The 17,521-nt window shown below is 34.9% G+C and overlaps 1 protein-coding gene across 1 annotated transcript; it reads right to left on the bottom strand.

The window, feature by feature from the left end:
• Positions 1-292: 292 nt before the first annotated feature.
• Positions 293-14,690, bottom strand: LOC126769779 (putative mediator of RNA polymerase II transcription subunit 26). The gene is made up of 5 exons (XM_050488697.1): positions 14,513-14,690; positions 14,131-14,207; positions 1,923-2,048; positions 1,214-1,630; positions 293-1,057 (listed from the first exon to the last, which is right to left on the bottom strand). The coding sequence occupies exons 1-5, from the start codon at positions 14,688-14,690 to the stop codon at positions 293-295; spliced, it is 1,563 nt and encodes a 520-aa protein (XP_050344654.1).
• Positions 14,691-17,521: the final 2,831 nt, after the last annotated feature.

The raw sequence follows: 17,521 nt of genomic DNA, 5'->3' as shown, positions 1-17,521 counted from the left end.
ATTCACATTACAAATTCACTTATGAATATTTAATTTTAGAAGCGGAAACCAGGATAAACTTTTACAAAAGGCAGCTTAGAAGGCTAGAGACAAGAATATTAAATAAAAAGTGGAAGGTACTAATGCTCTCACAGTTTTTTTGGCACCAATATAATATTTACAAGACCAACAACAATCCCTTTTAATATTCAAGTTTGGGATTTTCAATTTAATCATAAAATTGAAACAATTATTTTATAGAACTCAATCTTGAACGATTGCCTGCACGATTACGTTAAATTAAGAGACAGTATTAATGTTGGTAGTTACCAAAGATTGATTGAGCGAATTTGCCAAAATATTGAACAGGAGGAAACGTGGGGAAGACTGGGAGATTTTTGTAACCTAAATCTTGTGTCTGAGGTTGAATTAACTGTTGTTGAAAAGGTTGTTTGTAAAAAACTTGTCTCTGAGGAACTGATTGCTTTGAAAGAACTTGTTCAGATTTTTCAACATTGAATAGTTGAGGCTGAATTTGTGGTAGATGGTACTGTTGTGGCTGAACTTGGTATTGTGGTTGAGCTTGAAGATTTAGATCTGGAAATGGTTGCAATTGTTGTAACTGTTGTTGTTGAAAGACGTATTGCGGTTGCGGCTGTGCTTCCTGATATTGGATTTGAGGCTGTTGATATTGCAATGCTTGCTGGATTTGGTGCTGTCCCTGATATTGTAATTGAGGTTGTTGGGCTGCTTGATGTGCTTGATACTGGACCTGTTGCTGCTGGATTTGTTGAAGTTTAGGTTGTTGAATTTGTTGTTGAGATTTATATTGTAATTGTGGCCCATGTTGAGATGGATGTTGAAGCTGATAGTTTATTTGTGCTATTGGCTGCGGTTGTACTGAATATTGTTGTGGTTGTGGCTGAAGGAGTTGTTGATGAGTTTCCGGTTGTGATGTTGATTGCGGAGATGGAGACACTGATCCTTGTACATGAGGTTGTTCATGAGATGGAATACCTTGATTGAAGGTGAACCTTGCGTAGCTCAGAGCATTTTGTTGTTTATCGTTGTAATCCTGCTAGAAATTAATGTTTACTTTAATAATTATTTAAATCTTACATACATGTGATATGTATATTTATTGAAACGTACAATTTTAACTAAAATAAACTTTGTAAACTTTGTATTAGTAATTAAAAAATCTTACCTGTTGAATTATTTGTTGTTTTTCAACAATCTGTGTCGTGTCTGGTTGACTTTTTAAATCCCTCTGCTCTGGTTTATTTTGGTATTGAATTGGCAATTCTTGACGATTGTATGTAATTCCAGGTTGTTGTAGCGGTTGCTCTTGTATGTATTGAAATTGTTGTTGGTTATAAGCTTGTGGTTGATATTGAATTTGTTGATAAGCGTTTTGAAGATGGCCGTTATTTGAAGATTGTTGATAGCTAGGTTGTAATTGAAGAAAGTTGTGTTCGTAAGATGGCTGAACAAATGCTTGAGGTTGTTCGTAATTGGTTATAATTGGTTTTGTAATAGGTTGCGGCTTTGCACTGTATTGCAGAGAATTCGGTACCGATAACCTGTGCTCTGAGTAAGCTAGCTGAGAAGGAACCGGTGCTGAAACTTCATACGTTGTAGGTGATCCAGGCTGGAAATAAATAAGATAATTGTACAATATTTATTAGAAAATATATTTACGGGATAAAAAAAAATGTTCCGTTAAATTTGAAATAAGAAATATGTCAGGGAGGAGAATAGATAGCTAAACTTTAAATATATTAAAAGAGAAATTATTTTTTAGAAAGAGAACTAAATCAAAACTGTTTCAATGTTAGAACCCGGATTTTCGTTTGATACTCGTATTATAGTTTTTAAAAGGGAACAACATGACTCAATGAATGTTTATATAGGCTTTTTAACAAACTATTTTTATAACTCACTCTGGATTGGTAGATGGAGACAGGAGAATAGAGATGATTTGCGATAGCAGCTTGGAATGGAGGACCCTGTCCGGTCAGTACGTCTGATATCTTAGCGATTTGTGGCACAGGCGTGGCGTAAACTTGCTGTAAATAATTATTGATGAGACCATTGTAAACATAATTAACAACTTTGTAATAGTAAGTACCTTACAGTAATATTCTCGACCTAAAAGATTTTGTATGACATGCGAACAAGGATGTTTAGCGTGACCTTATTAAGACTCAGCGTCTTCTCGGTGTCTATTAGAAACTGTGTCCATGATAGTCATCCGTCAAGGAATCAGCGGCTTAGCTTATATACTTTATATTTTGTATCTATCATTAAAATGTATAATACCAGTAAGGCAGGTGCTAGTTGCCTTTTCGGAACTCTTGACAAATTAGTTAGGATAAAAATACATGTTTTGAATGTAATTAAGATTTAGTTAACCTATTAGTAATTTATTAGATGTTATTAAAATTTAACGCCTTACGTGAACGTGGAGTTATTACTCTTATATCGACACATTTAAATTTTTGCTATTATATTCTTCAAGGAGTTTTAATAAAGTTTTTTTATTCATTGATAAGTATTAGTCATTACATTATTTTTTTAAACTTGAATACAAATGTATATAAATATTACTTATTGTTAGCTATTTGACGTTGTTCAATGGACAGTGATTTTTAGTACATTTCGTCCCTTCCTTGGTTCATAACTGCGGGGTATTTGCACCCAGTTCTGACAGAGATAAAGCGATTAGTGTCGTAATATTATTCCAGGGCCGAGACAGAACCAGGGGAAATTCAGTGAAGTAAGCCGAGAGAGGATTCGCTATAAAAGATTTAGCGGCCTTCCTTGAATGATTGGAGATTACGTTGATGTATTGAATTGTTGTGTATTTTATAAAAGATATTGCTAAGTGTCAGTTTTGTACGAAGGCTATATAAATTACTAGCGTTTTATCCACGGCTTCGCTCGCGTCATAACTGAATTATGATACGAAAAATTATTGGATGAAAACTTTCATACAAACTATTATCCTCTTTATGACTATCTAAGGATTTACATTTTCAAAAATCCTTCCCTAGTGCTAAACTACTGTGTAAAAGGAACTCGTATGGAAATTTGGTGCTAGCCCCACTTGGTAAGGCTGCACATTGATATGTCAGTCAATCAGTCATTCTTATATATAAAGATAAGGAGTACGATGGAATTTTAGACATTAATAAAGAGATTGACATTTTTAAAGATAAATAATGCAAACGTATGATATCGTGAAGTTCTTACCAACATACTGATATTTTAATGAATAAATTTCGATTGAAAGAAATTTATCTAAAACAATATTTTTTTTTTATAGAATAGGAAGGCGGAAGCATATGGGCCACCAGATGGTAAGTGGTCACCAACGCCCATAGACATTGGCATTGCAAGAAATGTTAACCATCGCTTACATCACTAATGCGCCACCAACCTTGGGAACTAAGATGTTATGGCCCTTGTACCTGTAATTACACTGGCTCACTCACCCTTTAAACCGGAACACAACAATACCAAATACTGCTGTTTTGCGGTAGAATATCTGATGAGTGGGTGGTACCTACCCAGACGAGCTTGCTTTTATAACATGAATTATTAGGCATTTCATATTAATGAATAGTTAGAGATTTTTTCACTTTGTATTGCGTCATAGAACTATATAATCTTAAGTAACATGTGTACATAACATCAACATTTACAATTTCATTCGTTGATTAAAATTACTTAAAACTATTACTGCTACTGAGTGAACGAAAATTTAATATCCGGGTTCCGTAGTAACGATTCGAATTATACAAAAGCTATTTATAACTTTCACTATAAGCTTTCACTTGCCTTGTTACTTGATTAATTAGTATATAAGAACATGAAATTCATGTTGTTTCGCATCCTAGGGGCTCCCGTAGCTTCTGGCGTCTGACCAAGTCTGTGCAAAACAATTTCTGCCAACCTTCGCTGCCACCGCTCAGAAATCCGGACGGATCGCTAGCTCACAGTCCGCAAGAGCAAGCTGATCTCCTGGCTAAACTCTTTGCCGTCAATTCCGTCATCGATGATTGTAGTGCGCTGCCACCTACAATACCTTCATGTGGCCATACGATGCCTGACATTAAAATCAGGCAATGTGATGTGCGTGCGGAGCTGTAATCACTTGATGTACGGAAAGCTAGCGGTCCCGATGGAATACCAGCCATAGTGCTGAAGAAGTGCGCAGCGGAGCTGTCTCCTGTGTTAACGCGCCTGTTCCAACTTTCTCTCTTTTCGGGATGTGTGCCGGAGGCTTGGAGAAGAGCTAATGTGCAAGCGGTTCCCAAAAAAGGGGATCGGTCTGACCCGGCAAATTATCGGCCAATCGCTATCACCTCAGTACTTTGTAAGGTGATGGAACGGATTTTAAACAATCAACTGATCCATTACCTAGAAGATCACTGTTTAATTAATGATCGTCAGTACGGGTTTCAACCAAAACGGTACACAGGTGATCTTCTAGCGTAAGTAACACACTTCGTGTTTTAGTTGATGGTTGCGCTTCACAATTCTATGTAGTGAATGCTGGGGTCCCCCAGGGATCTGTGCTATCTCCCACACTCTTTCTTTTGCATATCAATAATATGCTCTCTCTTGGGAACATACATTGCTATGCAGACGATAGTACAGTGCATGGTGGATACCACGGACGCGCAGTGGCTGGGCGAGCGGAAATTGAGGAGAGGCGGAAGGATCTTGTCATTGAACTCGATAGGACGTTAGAGCTCATCGCCAAATGGGGCTCTGATAATCTTGTTGAGCTTAATGCCAAGAAAACACAGGTATGCGCTCTCACGGCGAAAAAGTCAACATTTTCCCCTCTTAACTCCCTCTGTGGTAATTCGCTGGTGATGCAAAGCAAAATCGCCATGCTGGGGATTGACGTTCGCTGCGACCTTAGTCCAAGGGATTACATCGAGGCTGTTATAAAAACAGCTTCACGGAAACTCGGAGTTCTGAACAAGGTGCGGCGCTTTTTCACGCCACAAAAACTGTGCCTGCTGTACAAAACACAGGTACGGTCTTGCGTGGAATATTGCTCGCACCTTTGGGATGGCTCCGCTAAGTACCTACTTGAGGCCTTGGACCGGTTGCAGCGACGTGCCGTACGCATTATTGGCGACGTAAAGGTCACAAACACCCTTGAACCTTTACAATTGCGTCGTGAGATAGCAGCACTGAGCGCTTTCTATCGACTGTATCACGGCGAGTGCTCTGAGGAATTATTCTCTCTAATTCCTGCTTCCCCCTTCCTTCTTAAGTCCACGCGAGCTGGTTCTCGATGTCACCGCCTAACTGTGACATCAATTCCATCGCGAACAAAGAAATTTGGCAACTCCTTTCTTTGTCGCACTTCCAAAAAATGGAATTCCTTACCAGCTTACGTGTTCCCCTCCTCTTACAACCCGGGTTCCTTCAAACGAGGCGTGAAGAGGCATCTTGCGGGCCGGCAAGGCGAAGGCGGCTAGTGCAGAACGTTTTTCCCGTCTGTACTGGCCGTCGTCGCGTTTGGACTCTACTACCACTTACCATCAGGTGGAGTAGAGTCATTTGCAATCCCAGCGAATATAAAAAAAAAAACTTATCACGTCAACATTCTAAATTTAAAACGCTGCTATTTATATGATAATATTATATAGGTACTAAAATCCTCTCCGAAACGCGCTGCATCTTTTAGTTAAGTTTTATATTTATTCATTTAGAAATAATTAGTCAGGCGTTATAAAAAATCGGCTCATCATGATTAGTATTGCCACCAGATGGGCAGGACATATGATGAGAGAAAAGAAAGAAAAATGGACAAGGCTAGTAACGGAATGGTACCCCCGAGATGGTAGAAGAAACAGAGGTAGACAGACTAAAAGATGGGAGGACGACATCCAAAAAGGAACGCGTTTGAATGGAAATCTTTAGAGGAGGCATATGTCGGAAGACAAGCTGTAGGAGATTAACGACCGTGAGCCGATATTTTACTTCAAAAGTTTAGGGCATATTCAAAAAGATAAATATATTATTATAATTACTTGTATAAATAAGAACAGCAATAAAGGCTGTTTTTATTATTATTATATTGCCACGAAAGTCTGCTCAAAATTTCAGCTCAATCGGTTCCGTAAAACTAGCTGATAAATCTGTTACAAGATCAGTATGTAAAACCTTTGTATTGTAGCGGAAAAAAACATATGCGTACCGAAGAAAAAATAAATAATCGGAATAGCCTTATCATAAAATGAATTATACAATCTCAGGCTTTGATAAGAAGATGAAAACCCGTAAATTCTCATAAATATATTCAGGAAAAAATGGTTTATTTGTTTGAAAGAGCGCTAACTCCGACCCGAATACGGAATAACCGAAAAGAATGAGAACGGTTCTTTGTAACAATATATCATTGTCACATATGCCAACGGATCTCTTAATTTCCCTTTGATTATAATTAAATACAGCGTCGAATTTAAGTACTGGTCGCCCGACTGGTTGGTCAACAAGTTGCTAGATCCTGTATGTAACCGAATTAAATGTAATTGGTTCAGTGGTCACCGCAATTTACATATAAAGCAAATATTTCGTAAGTTTTGTAATTAATAAGTTATTCAGACTATACAGTTGATAGCGGAAAATTCATTTGGTGGTAGGGCTTTGTTCCCGTCTGGGTAAGTACCATCTACTCATCACATATCCTACCGCACAAACAGTCTTCAGTGTGTGTGTAAGCAAACACAGGCGCACTCACTACTCATTCACTAATTTAATTGGTTCGATCAGGATTTTAAACTTAGAACTTTCGGATCTCCAGCTTTAAAAATTAGCCTACTATTGAAATAATGTACTATCAAAATGATGAAGGTACCAAAATATCATCGATTATTAAAGAAGAATATATATTTGACATATTATAAATATATATATAAAGCCATATCGGTATAATTTTATGAAGTAATAAATCAGTTTGAACAAAATGTGATGAATTATCGTTTTTAAATTAATACTATTATAACAAAATTGACTTTCGAACAGCACTCTCAACTAGTTGCCCGACCAGTCGACAGATCATGCATCCCCAGGATAATTACCGCTGAGATGACGTATTCTTTTGCGTTCTCGTTTAAGCCTTGGTCAGACAGCGGACGGGGCGGGACAGCGATATGACGCTGGCGTGACGGCAGCGCGTTGTGTTCTTCAAGTATTCATATTAGTAGCAGTAAGACGGCGGGACGTGACCCGTTGAGCGCGACGGCGCTGTGTGACATCTTCCATATTAACTAGTACATAGCACCTGCTCACGCCCCGTCGCCAACGCGTTCCGCCCGCAGTCTGACTATACCATTAATTTTCATTTGTGATTCCCAAATTGCTTCTTCGATGTATTACGGCGTGACCAGAAAATGAAGTTTTGTTATAATTTTAAAGCACGACTAACTTATACTGAAAATCTTATAAACAGTTTATGCATATTAATGAGTACTAAGTTTTCGACAAGAAAATTGAGTTATGAAACTAATATTATTTAATGAATAAAAATTAGTTAATTTATTAGTTTTTTTTCTTTTTAAATTATTATTTACTAGCCGAGAGTATTCAGAGTATGTTAATCTTGACCATAATGAAATGACTTTTTGGGTGTATGTACTCAAACGAGTTAAGTATAGTTTGATGGTTATATTGTTGTCCTGATATTCAGGACACGGCATCCATTCTCAACACAAAATACAGTCGCATTCATTTAAATATTTTGCGTTTTTTTATATTGTTTCTATTTTAAAGCTATTTGTTATTTAAATTAGCGCCTCTCTGCTTTAATTGTTCTTTGTTAATTATGTTTTTCTTAGATCGTAATGGCTCTTTATGTTTCGCAGCTGTCTTTGTTTGAATAAAGTAATTACGTATTGTTGTTCTTTGTTTTTCTGGTCGTTATATTAAACTATTATTATTTTCAAATGAATCCTCGTTAGCAAAATAATATTATGAGGCATTGTTTATGTTTTAGTTGGATAGACCTTACGCTGATTGAGTTTTTTTCGTTTTGTGATTTGTTATAGCAAGGCAGTGTGTTTTAAAGATATAAATTTTGAACGATAAGATAAACGCCAGGAATTAATTGATTTTAGCTTGTAAACATTTAGTTTAACAAAAATATTGCTCAGCATAAAATAATAATTCAATAATGATTCAAGTAAGTTTAAAGATTTTTTCTTCTTTTTGATTGATCAAGCAGTATTATATATTGAGCTATGATTCACGTGAACCACTGCCCTCTCGGCTCTGTCTGTACTTATATGAGTCTGTATATGTCCCACAGCTGGGGTAAGGCTTCCTCTACTCTTGAAGAGAGAGTTAGAAACTTATTCCACCACGCTGCAGCAATGAGGGTTTGTGGATACTTACATATATGGCAGATTTTCATTCGGGCATCGGATAAATTTTACAAATTACGTTTTTAAATCACAAGCAAAGTTTATAACACGGGTTTATAGCTCTTTGACATATGACATATATTCAAAGCAGCTGCATTAAGGGCGTGTACACACGTTCCTTATACGATATGAGAGATTGCGTAACAAGTTAAATAATATATGCAATTACTCGAAACTGGAACACGTTTCGGTTTAAGGAAGTTGAATTGAAAGTGCCCATGACGCCTTATATTGCCTTAATTATAATAAATTGAGTATTCATATGAATGTACTTTAAGCGATAGTAACGATTTGATTTGATTTTTTGATTGACACTAGCTGTGTCCTGCGGATTTATTTGTGGTTTTGAATATTTTTTATAAAATTGGTAAACAGGCTACCTGATTGTAAGTAGTCACTGCCCATAGACATTGGCACTGAAAGAAATATTAAGCAATCCGTACATCGCTAAGGTGCTCCCAATACTAATGCTTTGTCAGTGTCTATTTTTAGTTACACTGTTTCAAACCGAAAAACAACAATATAGCGTATTGCTTTTTGGGGGTAAAATATGTGATGATTGGGTGGTCCCACCCAGACGAGGTTACCTACCCTACCGAGAAGAACCGGCCAGAAAACAAACTTCAATTTCAAAACAGAATTTCAGAAGTAACTTTTTTGCACCAATTCTTAATTAAAAAAGATACTATTTCCACGTTTTTTTATTTTCCATAGATATAATCTTATGAATGAATGAGTAATTATTTGTTATATAGTTTAAAATATTAATAAAATTAAACTACATTAATAATAGATATATGTATTGATGAGTATATAAGCTTATAATAATAAAAATAATAAATAATGTATATTTCTCTTCACAAAAACAGACCTTAAATAATGAAAAGGGATATTTGTATCTTATGATATAAATTCATAGTTTAGAATGTATGAAGGGCTGGTGTCTGAGTTAGGCATATGAATGTCTGTATTACAGATCAACAAGCTATCATGTTATTGATAAGTTATAAATTATGAGAAACACCAATAGACAGTCAAAATAAATAATAATAATTAATGTAATGATAATATATGATCCCGTGACAGTTCAAAATATGTATGTAAAGTAGTATATATATAATATAATCGTGACGTATTGCTATGTGAAAGTTTCAACAAATCTAATTATAAGTTCGTGCTTAGAACATTTACTTTCAAAACCAGCATCCCATTGTCTATCCAGATGCGAATCTGGCTGCAGGCGAACTATACGATAAGGCTGTGTTTTTAATAATTAAAATAAGAATTATTTCCTTTTTAAGTAATTAATTAAGACCAGATGTAATTAAATAACCCAATGGCTAGGACATGTGAATCTTAACCGAAAGTTAGGGGTTCAAACTCGGACAAGCACTGCAGAATTTGCATGTGCTTAAACGCTCGTGCCTGCACACCTGTTCGTGTCAGATGAAATTCTACCACATGTGTATACCAATCCGAATTACATTAGCGTGATCAAATAAGCTCCAATCCTTCTCCTCAAGGGGAGAGGAGTTTGAGGTCGACAGTGTGATATTGAAAGGCTGTTACTTTACTTTATTTTTATAAAGCAATTAAAAAACTATATATATTATATGTTCACACGTAATACAAAATTATAAAACTAAACTCCGGGTAGATACAGCGTGCTTTTTCATTTTAATACTCACAGCTGGCTACTAAATTAAAACTATTTAAACCAACGTCAGTTTCAAAGTAAACAGTATTCGCGTGAAGACTTTTTGAGTTAAAGATCCTTTATTAATTTTTTATAAGACATATATACTCAACTTAGACCAAGGTGGCCCAGTGGTTCGAATGCGTGAACCTTAAGCGAAGAGTGCGGGATCAAACCCGTGCAAGGACGACTAAATTTTCATGAGCTTAATTTGTGTTTATTTCTTGCTCGGTGGAAGAAAAACGTCGTGAACAAATCTGCATGTTTACTTGATGGTAGGGTTTTGTGCAAGTCCGTTTGGGTTGGTACCACCCACACATCACAAATTCTACCGTCAAATAGCAAAACGTAGTACTGCTTTGTTCCGATTGGATAGATGAGCGCGCCAGTCTAACTACAGTAATGTGCCAGTGTGACCGAATGGACGAGAAAGTATTTTGAACATAACCCAGAAACGACATAACTAAAAAGTAAAAAAAGAGAACTTTTTTCCACAACACGAAGCGAAGCAGCTTGATAATGAACAATTATCGGTATAAAATAAAAATGGCGATTCACTCAACTTTAATTACGTTTTTTTGCGAGTTGAATCGATCATTTATGTATTATATAATATTTATATAAAATGTGAAGCTTAAATAAGAACGTGTTACATAGTACACGGTAAATGACACGTAAGCTACATACGAGTATGAGCTGGAGAGATTATCTTAAACTTGTTCCTGATTACCTCACAGCAGTAACATTAAATGTCGTCTGTCAATGATATCGGTAATGGCGGATGTGCTTATAATCTTGATCGCGTGTTTAAGGTTAGTCCCGGTGATGAATTATGCTTTTTGCTATGTTTTCTTAACTTAACATAGTGGAATATCTACTTTTAGAAGAGTTACGTACTTACTTAAAAGATAGTTAAACTATATTACTAAGACTAAAATGTCTGTCTGTTTGTCAGTTACAGAAATGTGTCTTTAGGTATGTATATGTCGACTGACTCTTTGTTTTATTAGCTAGCATATAAAGATGCACATCTCGACATTCAGGGTTCAAACACAGGGTCTGGCGTGTAAACACACTGACAGTTCTCAATTATAGCTCGTTTGGAAGATGTTAATGCTGCCAAGAGAAGTTATTCGTCTTACGCCTGAATCAGTCATGTCGTATTGACAATTTCCTAATCCGGTCTAAGTATCCTAAATAGAAAAACGAAAAAAATATTTTTTATTTATCTAGCCCACCTCATGATTTGAAGCCGAATTATAAAGTAATTTTGATGAAATATCTAGTTCGGAAACATCATAAGCAATCCTTTGATGAAAATTAGATTTCGCTAAAGATTGGTTTCACAATTCTATTACCGAGAGAGGACTCAATAGGTTCCAGTTTATAAGATAAATCTCAAAACACGAGATGCTGGGGGAAATTGAATACAAATCGTTGAATATTACGTGTCATGGAAGGGATGTGGCGGTCTTACGCGCAATGTGGCACAATTGATATTTTATGAAATAAATATAATTAGATCAAATGCTATACAAACTTCGAGGCGAAGCAGGAGAGGAAGTTTTCTTTTTACCAAGAAGGCTGCAATCTCATTTCACCGCGCCTCTCCCGTAATTATATTAGAATGTAGAACGTTTCCTTACGATACTTTCTTTAACCGTCGTAAACGAGTTGAATGATAAATGTACTGTGGAGTTGTCTTCGATGAACATGACAACTGTGGTCCCAATTTATCAAGACGACAGTATCGTTATTATTTATTTCAACTGCATAATTTTTTTTTCTTTTTATATAAAGTTAAGTTGGTATAATACATACAGTGAGAATGAGCCCTTAAGTGACTAGCATCAAAAAAAGGGTATAAAATCATTCAATCATCTTAAAGGGCACTGGTCGAGAGCCAGTTGAAATTGACATATCCTTGTTCATAAAAACCCTTTTTATATTCTGATGCCGATTACAGTATCACTTCTTTTATAGTGATTAAATAATTCTAAGTTTTAGCTTTATATATTCAGCTAAGATATGTTTATAATGCTATGATGAATATATCCCATGTCAAATTCGTGTATTCACTGACCCGCATTCGAGCAGCGTGGTGGAATAAGCTCCAAAACTTATCGTTAAATAGGAGTTATCGTCATTAAATTTTCACGTGTTACCTTTAATATACTTAAGTAAACAAGTACCCGGATAGTAACCGGATGTCTTAAATATTAAACGAATTCTTCATGTTCATCAAATATTAACAAATATACGTGTTGTATATTAGCCTTTTATACAGCGTGTTCTCACATATCACTTTTAAAGCGAGCATTAAACCAGACATCAGTCAAGTCTCTGAGAACTTCTTCAATATAACCAACTTTGCTCATAAAACTCCCGAGACGATTTGCAGAACATAACCCAAAATGACAGTACTTACACAAGAATGCTAAGATACGACTGTTCGTTAAGAATATACGAATTATATAATACGTATGTGTTTCCTACCTAGTGTCTCATAAATCACACTAATTTTATTTTACTTTAAATACTTATAGCTCTATATATAAATGTTTTTTGGGGTGATCAAGGGGTAATTAGTTAAAATATATTGAGTCTTTTTTTCGTATGACTCAATGATCACAGAATGAGATCAATATGTTTTTGAATTTGTTGGCAAAATTTCATGATGATCAGTTCAGTAGTTAAGTCGTGAAAGCGTAACAAACAAACAAAACGCCGAGATGGCCCAGTGGTAAGAACGCGTGAATCTTAATCGATGATCGTGGGTTCAAACTCGGGAAAGCACCATTGATTTTCAAGTATTTAATTTGTGTTATAATTCATCTCGTGCTTGACGGTGGAAAGGAAGGAAAACATCATGAAGAAACCCGCATGTGTCTAATTTCACTGATATTCTGTTACATTTGTATTCCACCAAATCGCATTAGAGCAGCGTGGTGGAATAAGCTCCAAAACCTTCTTCTCAAAAAAAAAATGAGAGAAGACCCAGCAGTGGGACAAACTCACCTTCGATTAAACGATTTAAGTAGACTTTAAAAGCAGTTTTGAATCGTCATGTTATGGGGTTGAATTAAATTAGATTACAATATTTTTACCTTGTAATAATAAATAATTACTAGGTTATTGTATATAAGCCTTATTTATGAATGTTTTTTTTTTTCTTTTAAATATATATTAAATAACTTCAGTGAAATCAGGTCCATTTAAATATTTTTTTTAAATCTACAGAGTAAATTAAATGAATAATACATATTTGAATGTTTAGCAAGTCGAGTATTAAATTATGAATGCGACAAAAGTATTCACACGTGAAAATGAAAATGGAATTGTATATTTCATGCTGTCATTTAATTTTATTATCTGCTTTATTAAATTTATAATACGCTCCATATCATTAACCTAAACGACACCTCATTTGTGTTCGTTGAGAACGTTACGATGTTGGGGGTAACGTGTACACATAGATTTAAATGAAGGGTGACACCATAACAGTGTTAAGAATATTTACTATTCTGTTTTATTAATATGTATTATGTCCTTTTTAATTTAAATAATGTCAACATAAGTTCTGTTATTTATAAGTAGAACATTTGAAGTTCCATTTTTAAATTTAAACAAATAAAGTTAAGTTCCTATATCTCAAAGGAATGCACGTCGTCAGCGATGTGATATTAGCGGGTTTTCGATGCTGATTGATTGCTAGAGTACAAACAAGCTTCACGCTTGATATTTTGTTAACCAAATATTTATATTAATAAATACCTAAACAACTAACTTAAAAACAGATGTATGTTTTATTTCAAAGAATCATTGCTGAGCATAGGTTAGCCTATGCAAGGTTATAAGCTTGTCGTTGTGGTTATCTATATTCCAAATTCCATCCAAATCTGTCCAGTTTTAACCCGATTGATTGATTTGTCTTTCACGTTTATATTTATAGTGAGATAGATATAGTATGATATATATGTAAAATAATAAAAACTAAAAACTGACCTGTGTTGGAGATTTATCCTGTAGACTCTCCTTAGTGTCTGCGTACTCCACGCTGCCTGTCGCGACTGAAGATGGAACTGAAACAAAATAGGAAATGGTTACAAGTGTTTTTTAGTATTTCTTACGGCAGCAATGTATTTGCATGGTGGTGGCCCATTTGATATAAAAAACCGTTCTTTTCATATAAAAAAATAAATATATATATAATAATAGTCGGAGATACTAAAGATGCCACCTTATATATATTAGACCAACGAGGAATTGCTGCAGTAAGTATATAACAGCTGAATTTTTCAGGTAATGTGTTGGCATTTCTAGCAAATACTGAGAAACGTGAGCAAACTTTTTTCTTAAAAAGTGAGTACCTGAGTTAAAATCTTACCTGATGGTAACAGAGGCGCTCTTTTCTCTATACCACTGTTCCCTTCCTCCAGCTCTCTCTTCTCTGTCTTGTCTCCTCTTGAGATATCTTGAATCTTCTGTTTTGCTTTAGATGTGCCAGTATTGCTTGCATGGCTCACAGCCACGATAAGAAGGAGTGTTACCTGATGATCAATCATTTGGTCAAGATTAAAATAACACTAAAATACTTAAGGGATCTGTTTAGGTTTGGAATGAATAAAAACTAACTTTATAAATGAATGTTCCTAGGTTGACCATTAAAGTTGGCACATATATACATATATATTTTAACAAAGAATTTTTTTATACAATCAATTTTATTATAATTCGCCGTTAGATGGCGTTGGTTGTATCTGCATTCAATCGAACCGAAACATATCGGATAGCGGACAATACAAACAAATTGAAAGAGGGAGGCAATGCATTTCGTTGTTAGATATTCATAATAAAGATTTTCTTTCTCCCAGAATATTGTGGCAAGTACAAATTTAAATTGATAATGTATCAACCAGACACACGCAGTAATTTATATAAAATTGAATGTCTATTTATTCTATACTTGTTATTAACCGACACAATCGTTGAATTTCTTAAACTATTCAACCAATTGTATTGAAACTTTTCACAGTTGATGTTGACACGTGAAAAAGCTTTTTGCGCAGAACTATCAATGTATGATATGCGGTGTACGAGTCGTTTCGATTTATTGCTGGCAAAACAATTTAAAAAATGAATCAAATATTATAATTTATGCTTAAGAAAGAATGAACTTCATGCGTATAATCAGATGCGTATTTTAAGATCTGGCGTCTCGGGCACGAAATAATTACCGCCCCTTAAATTTAAGTAAAAAGAACGTATGATACGGTTAATTAAGATTAGTGAATAATAATTAGTATAAGGGTACTTGTGTGGACTTGATTAGGAAGGTTCTTCAAATTTATGTAAATAGTAAAATAAAAAATAACAAAAAATAGGTAACGATTACGAAAGACGTCTAGGTTGCCGACAGACCTGCTGCCCCGGGCCCGTGACCCTAGCTCTAGGGTAAATACGTTACTACTTATAACTGCGTGATTACCCACTGCTACTAAGTTTTGGTGATTGGTTTATTATAAAGTTAAAACCAATAATATGGATAAGAAAAGTTTTTAAGTGATTCATTTGTATTCTGAGAAAATTCTGCCTCCATCGTAGGAAGTGAGGCGGAAGGATGAAATCTAATTAGCTTTGTAGACTTCGAAGGGTTTATTGCACTTTTTTTTTTAAATATTTTCATTAATCACATTTATTGATAAAACTCTAAAGTATCTTTATCATATAATATAATTGATAAATATAATATTATGCCTATTTAATTATTAACTGACTTTAAATGAAGGAATAGGTGGTATTCCATCCGGTTAATTTTTCTTTATAATCGTTACCTCGGAAATCGATCATTACGAACTGACATGGATTTTTTTTTGTTGATTATTTAAATTTGAAAAGTTCCACCGTACGGGTGAAAAAATAAGGGATTAAAATTTTATATACACTCTAATTTTATTTGGAGTGGGTTTTGTTTTTTAAGCAGGATTATTATTAATGTTATGTCACACAATACCACAGTGTATAATTATTAAAAAAATATCAATAAAAATAATAAATAAACACTAAATAATCACAAAACTAACCGTTAACTTCATGTTTAATGATCACTGTCACTGCAATTAAAATGTTCGCGCACGCGCAGCTTTCGCTAGGCTGCGTATGCGCACGCCGGCGACGTACCACCGCTTATATGGTCTTTGAGCATAACTCTTACCGGCTTTTAGCGCCATGTTGGATTTTGGTTAATGTGTCTATGTAATAAGGATAACGTAATCATTGAATTTTTTTTATTATACTAGATTTTTAATCGTTTAAGCGTATGGATTGTGTCAATAAATCGTCCAAAAGCTTTTATCTTAATAATTTATTTAAAATGTTTCAAGATGTATTACTTTATAATAAAGTAGCAGCCAGTATATGTTTTACTGATGGGCAAATATCTCTTAATCTTGATGAGAAGGTATGAAGCTCGTTCCATGCTGGACCAATGCGGCTTGGTGGACACATGCAGTAGATTTTTTTCCAATACATGCACTATCCTCAAGATGTTTTCTTACACCGACATTAATTATAAGATATGTGCTTAGCATGAAAACTCTGAGATGCTCGCCTGCATTTTAACCCACTGTATTTAATTAATGGTGCGATGTTTTAGCCATTACGCCATTTCTTAGGCTTATAACTTAAATGACTATATAAATAATATTTCCCTAGCGTGACAGATCATTGACCACGAATAGCTAATACCGACGACTATGGTAATCTACCATCATATGCATTAAAGTAATACCAACTCTGTGCGACATTTCTTCCATCATCTAGTTTTCCCCTTGAGATCAGTCCATGTTTCTGTTTTCTTTTTCTCTTCTTCTATAATAGCAAATATGTATATGTGTTAACTTATGTAAGTGGTCACCAACGCCACATAGACATTGGCATTGTAAGAAATGTTAACTATATACACCATGGAACTAAGATGTTATGTCCCTTGTATCTGTAATTACAATGGCTCACTCACCCTTCAAACCGGAATACAACAATACCAAGTATTGCTGTTTTGCGGTAGAATACCTGATGAGTGGGTGGTACCTACCCAGACGAGCTTGAACAAAGCCCTACCACCAGTATTTTATATGTGTATAGTAGTGTGTGTATATTACTATTTTACAATTTATATTTCAATTTACATTGTATTATTTGCACCATTGTCCACCACTCTCTGTTTTACTTAGAGTTGACTGGAAGAGAATGCCCTTTGGCATTATGTTTTGCATAATTTGTGCAAATGAATAAATATATAACTTTTAACCGGACGTATAATTGCATAATTCAAATACTGCGAATGAACTCAACTAGCTCTTAATTAGAAATTAGAACCCTTGGGGCAAAACGAAAC

The sequence above is a fragment of the Nymphalis io genome, chromosome 7, assembly GCF_905147045.1.
Source record: "Nymphalis io chromosome 7, ilAglIoxx1.1, whole genome shotgun sequence".
Classification (NCBI taxonomy): domain Eukaryota; kingdom Metazoa; phylum Arthropoda; class Insecta; order Lepidoptera; family Nymphalidae; genus Nymphalis; species Nymphalis io.
The sequence above is the reverse complement of the archived record's forward strand: the minus strand, read 5'-3'. Positions and strand labels throughout refer to the sequence as shown.

What these genes read in the sequence shown, in the direction of transcription:
- LOC126769779 (XM_050488697.1), bottom strand. Translation starts at nt 14,690, where the DNA reads ATGATTGATCATCAGGTAACACTCCTTCTTATCGTGGCTGTGAGCCAT. An exon ending in TCTCCATCTACCAATCCAGA is followed by an intron (nt 1,631 to 1,922) that starts GTGAGTTATAAA and finishes ATTTATTTCCAG; the next exon opens with CCTGGATCACCTACAACGTA. An exon ending in AACCAGACACGACACAGATT is followed by an intron (nt 1,058 to 1,213) that starts GTTGAAAAACAA and finishes ATTAATTTCTAG; the next exon opens with CAGGATTACAACGATAAACA.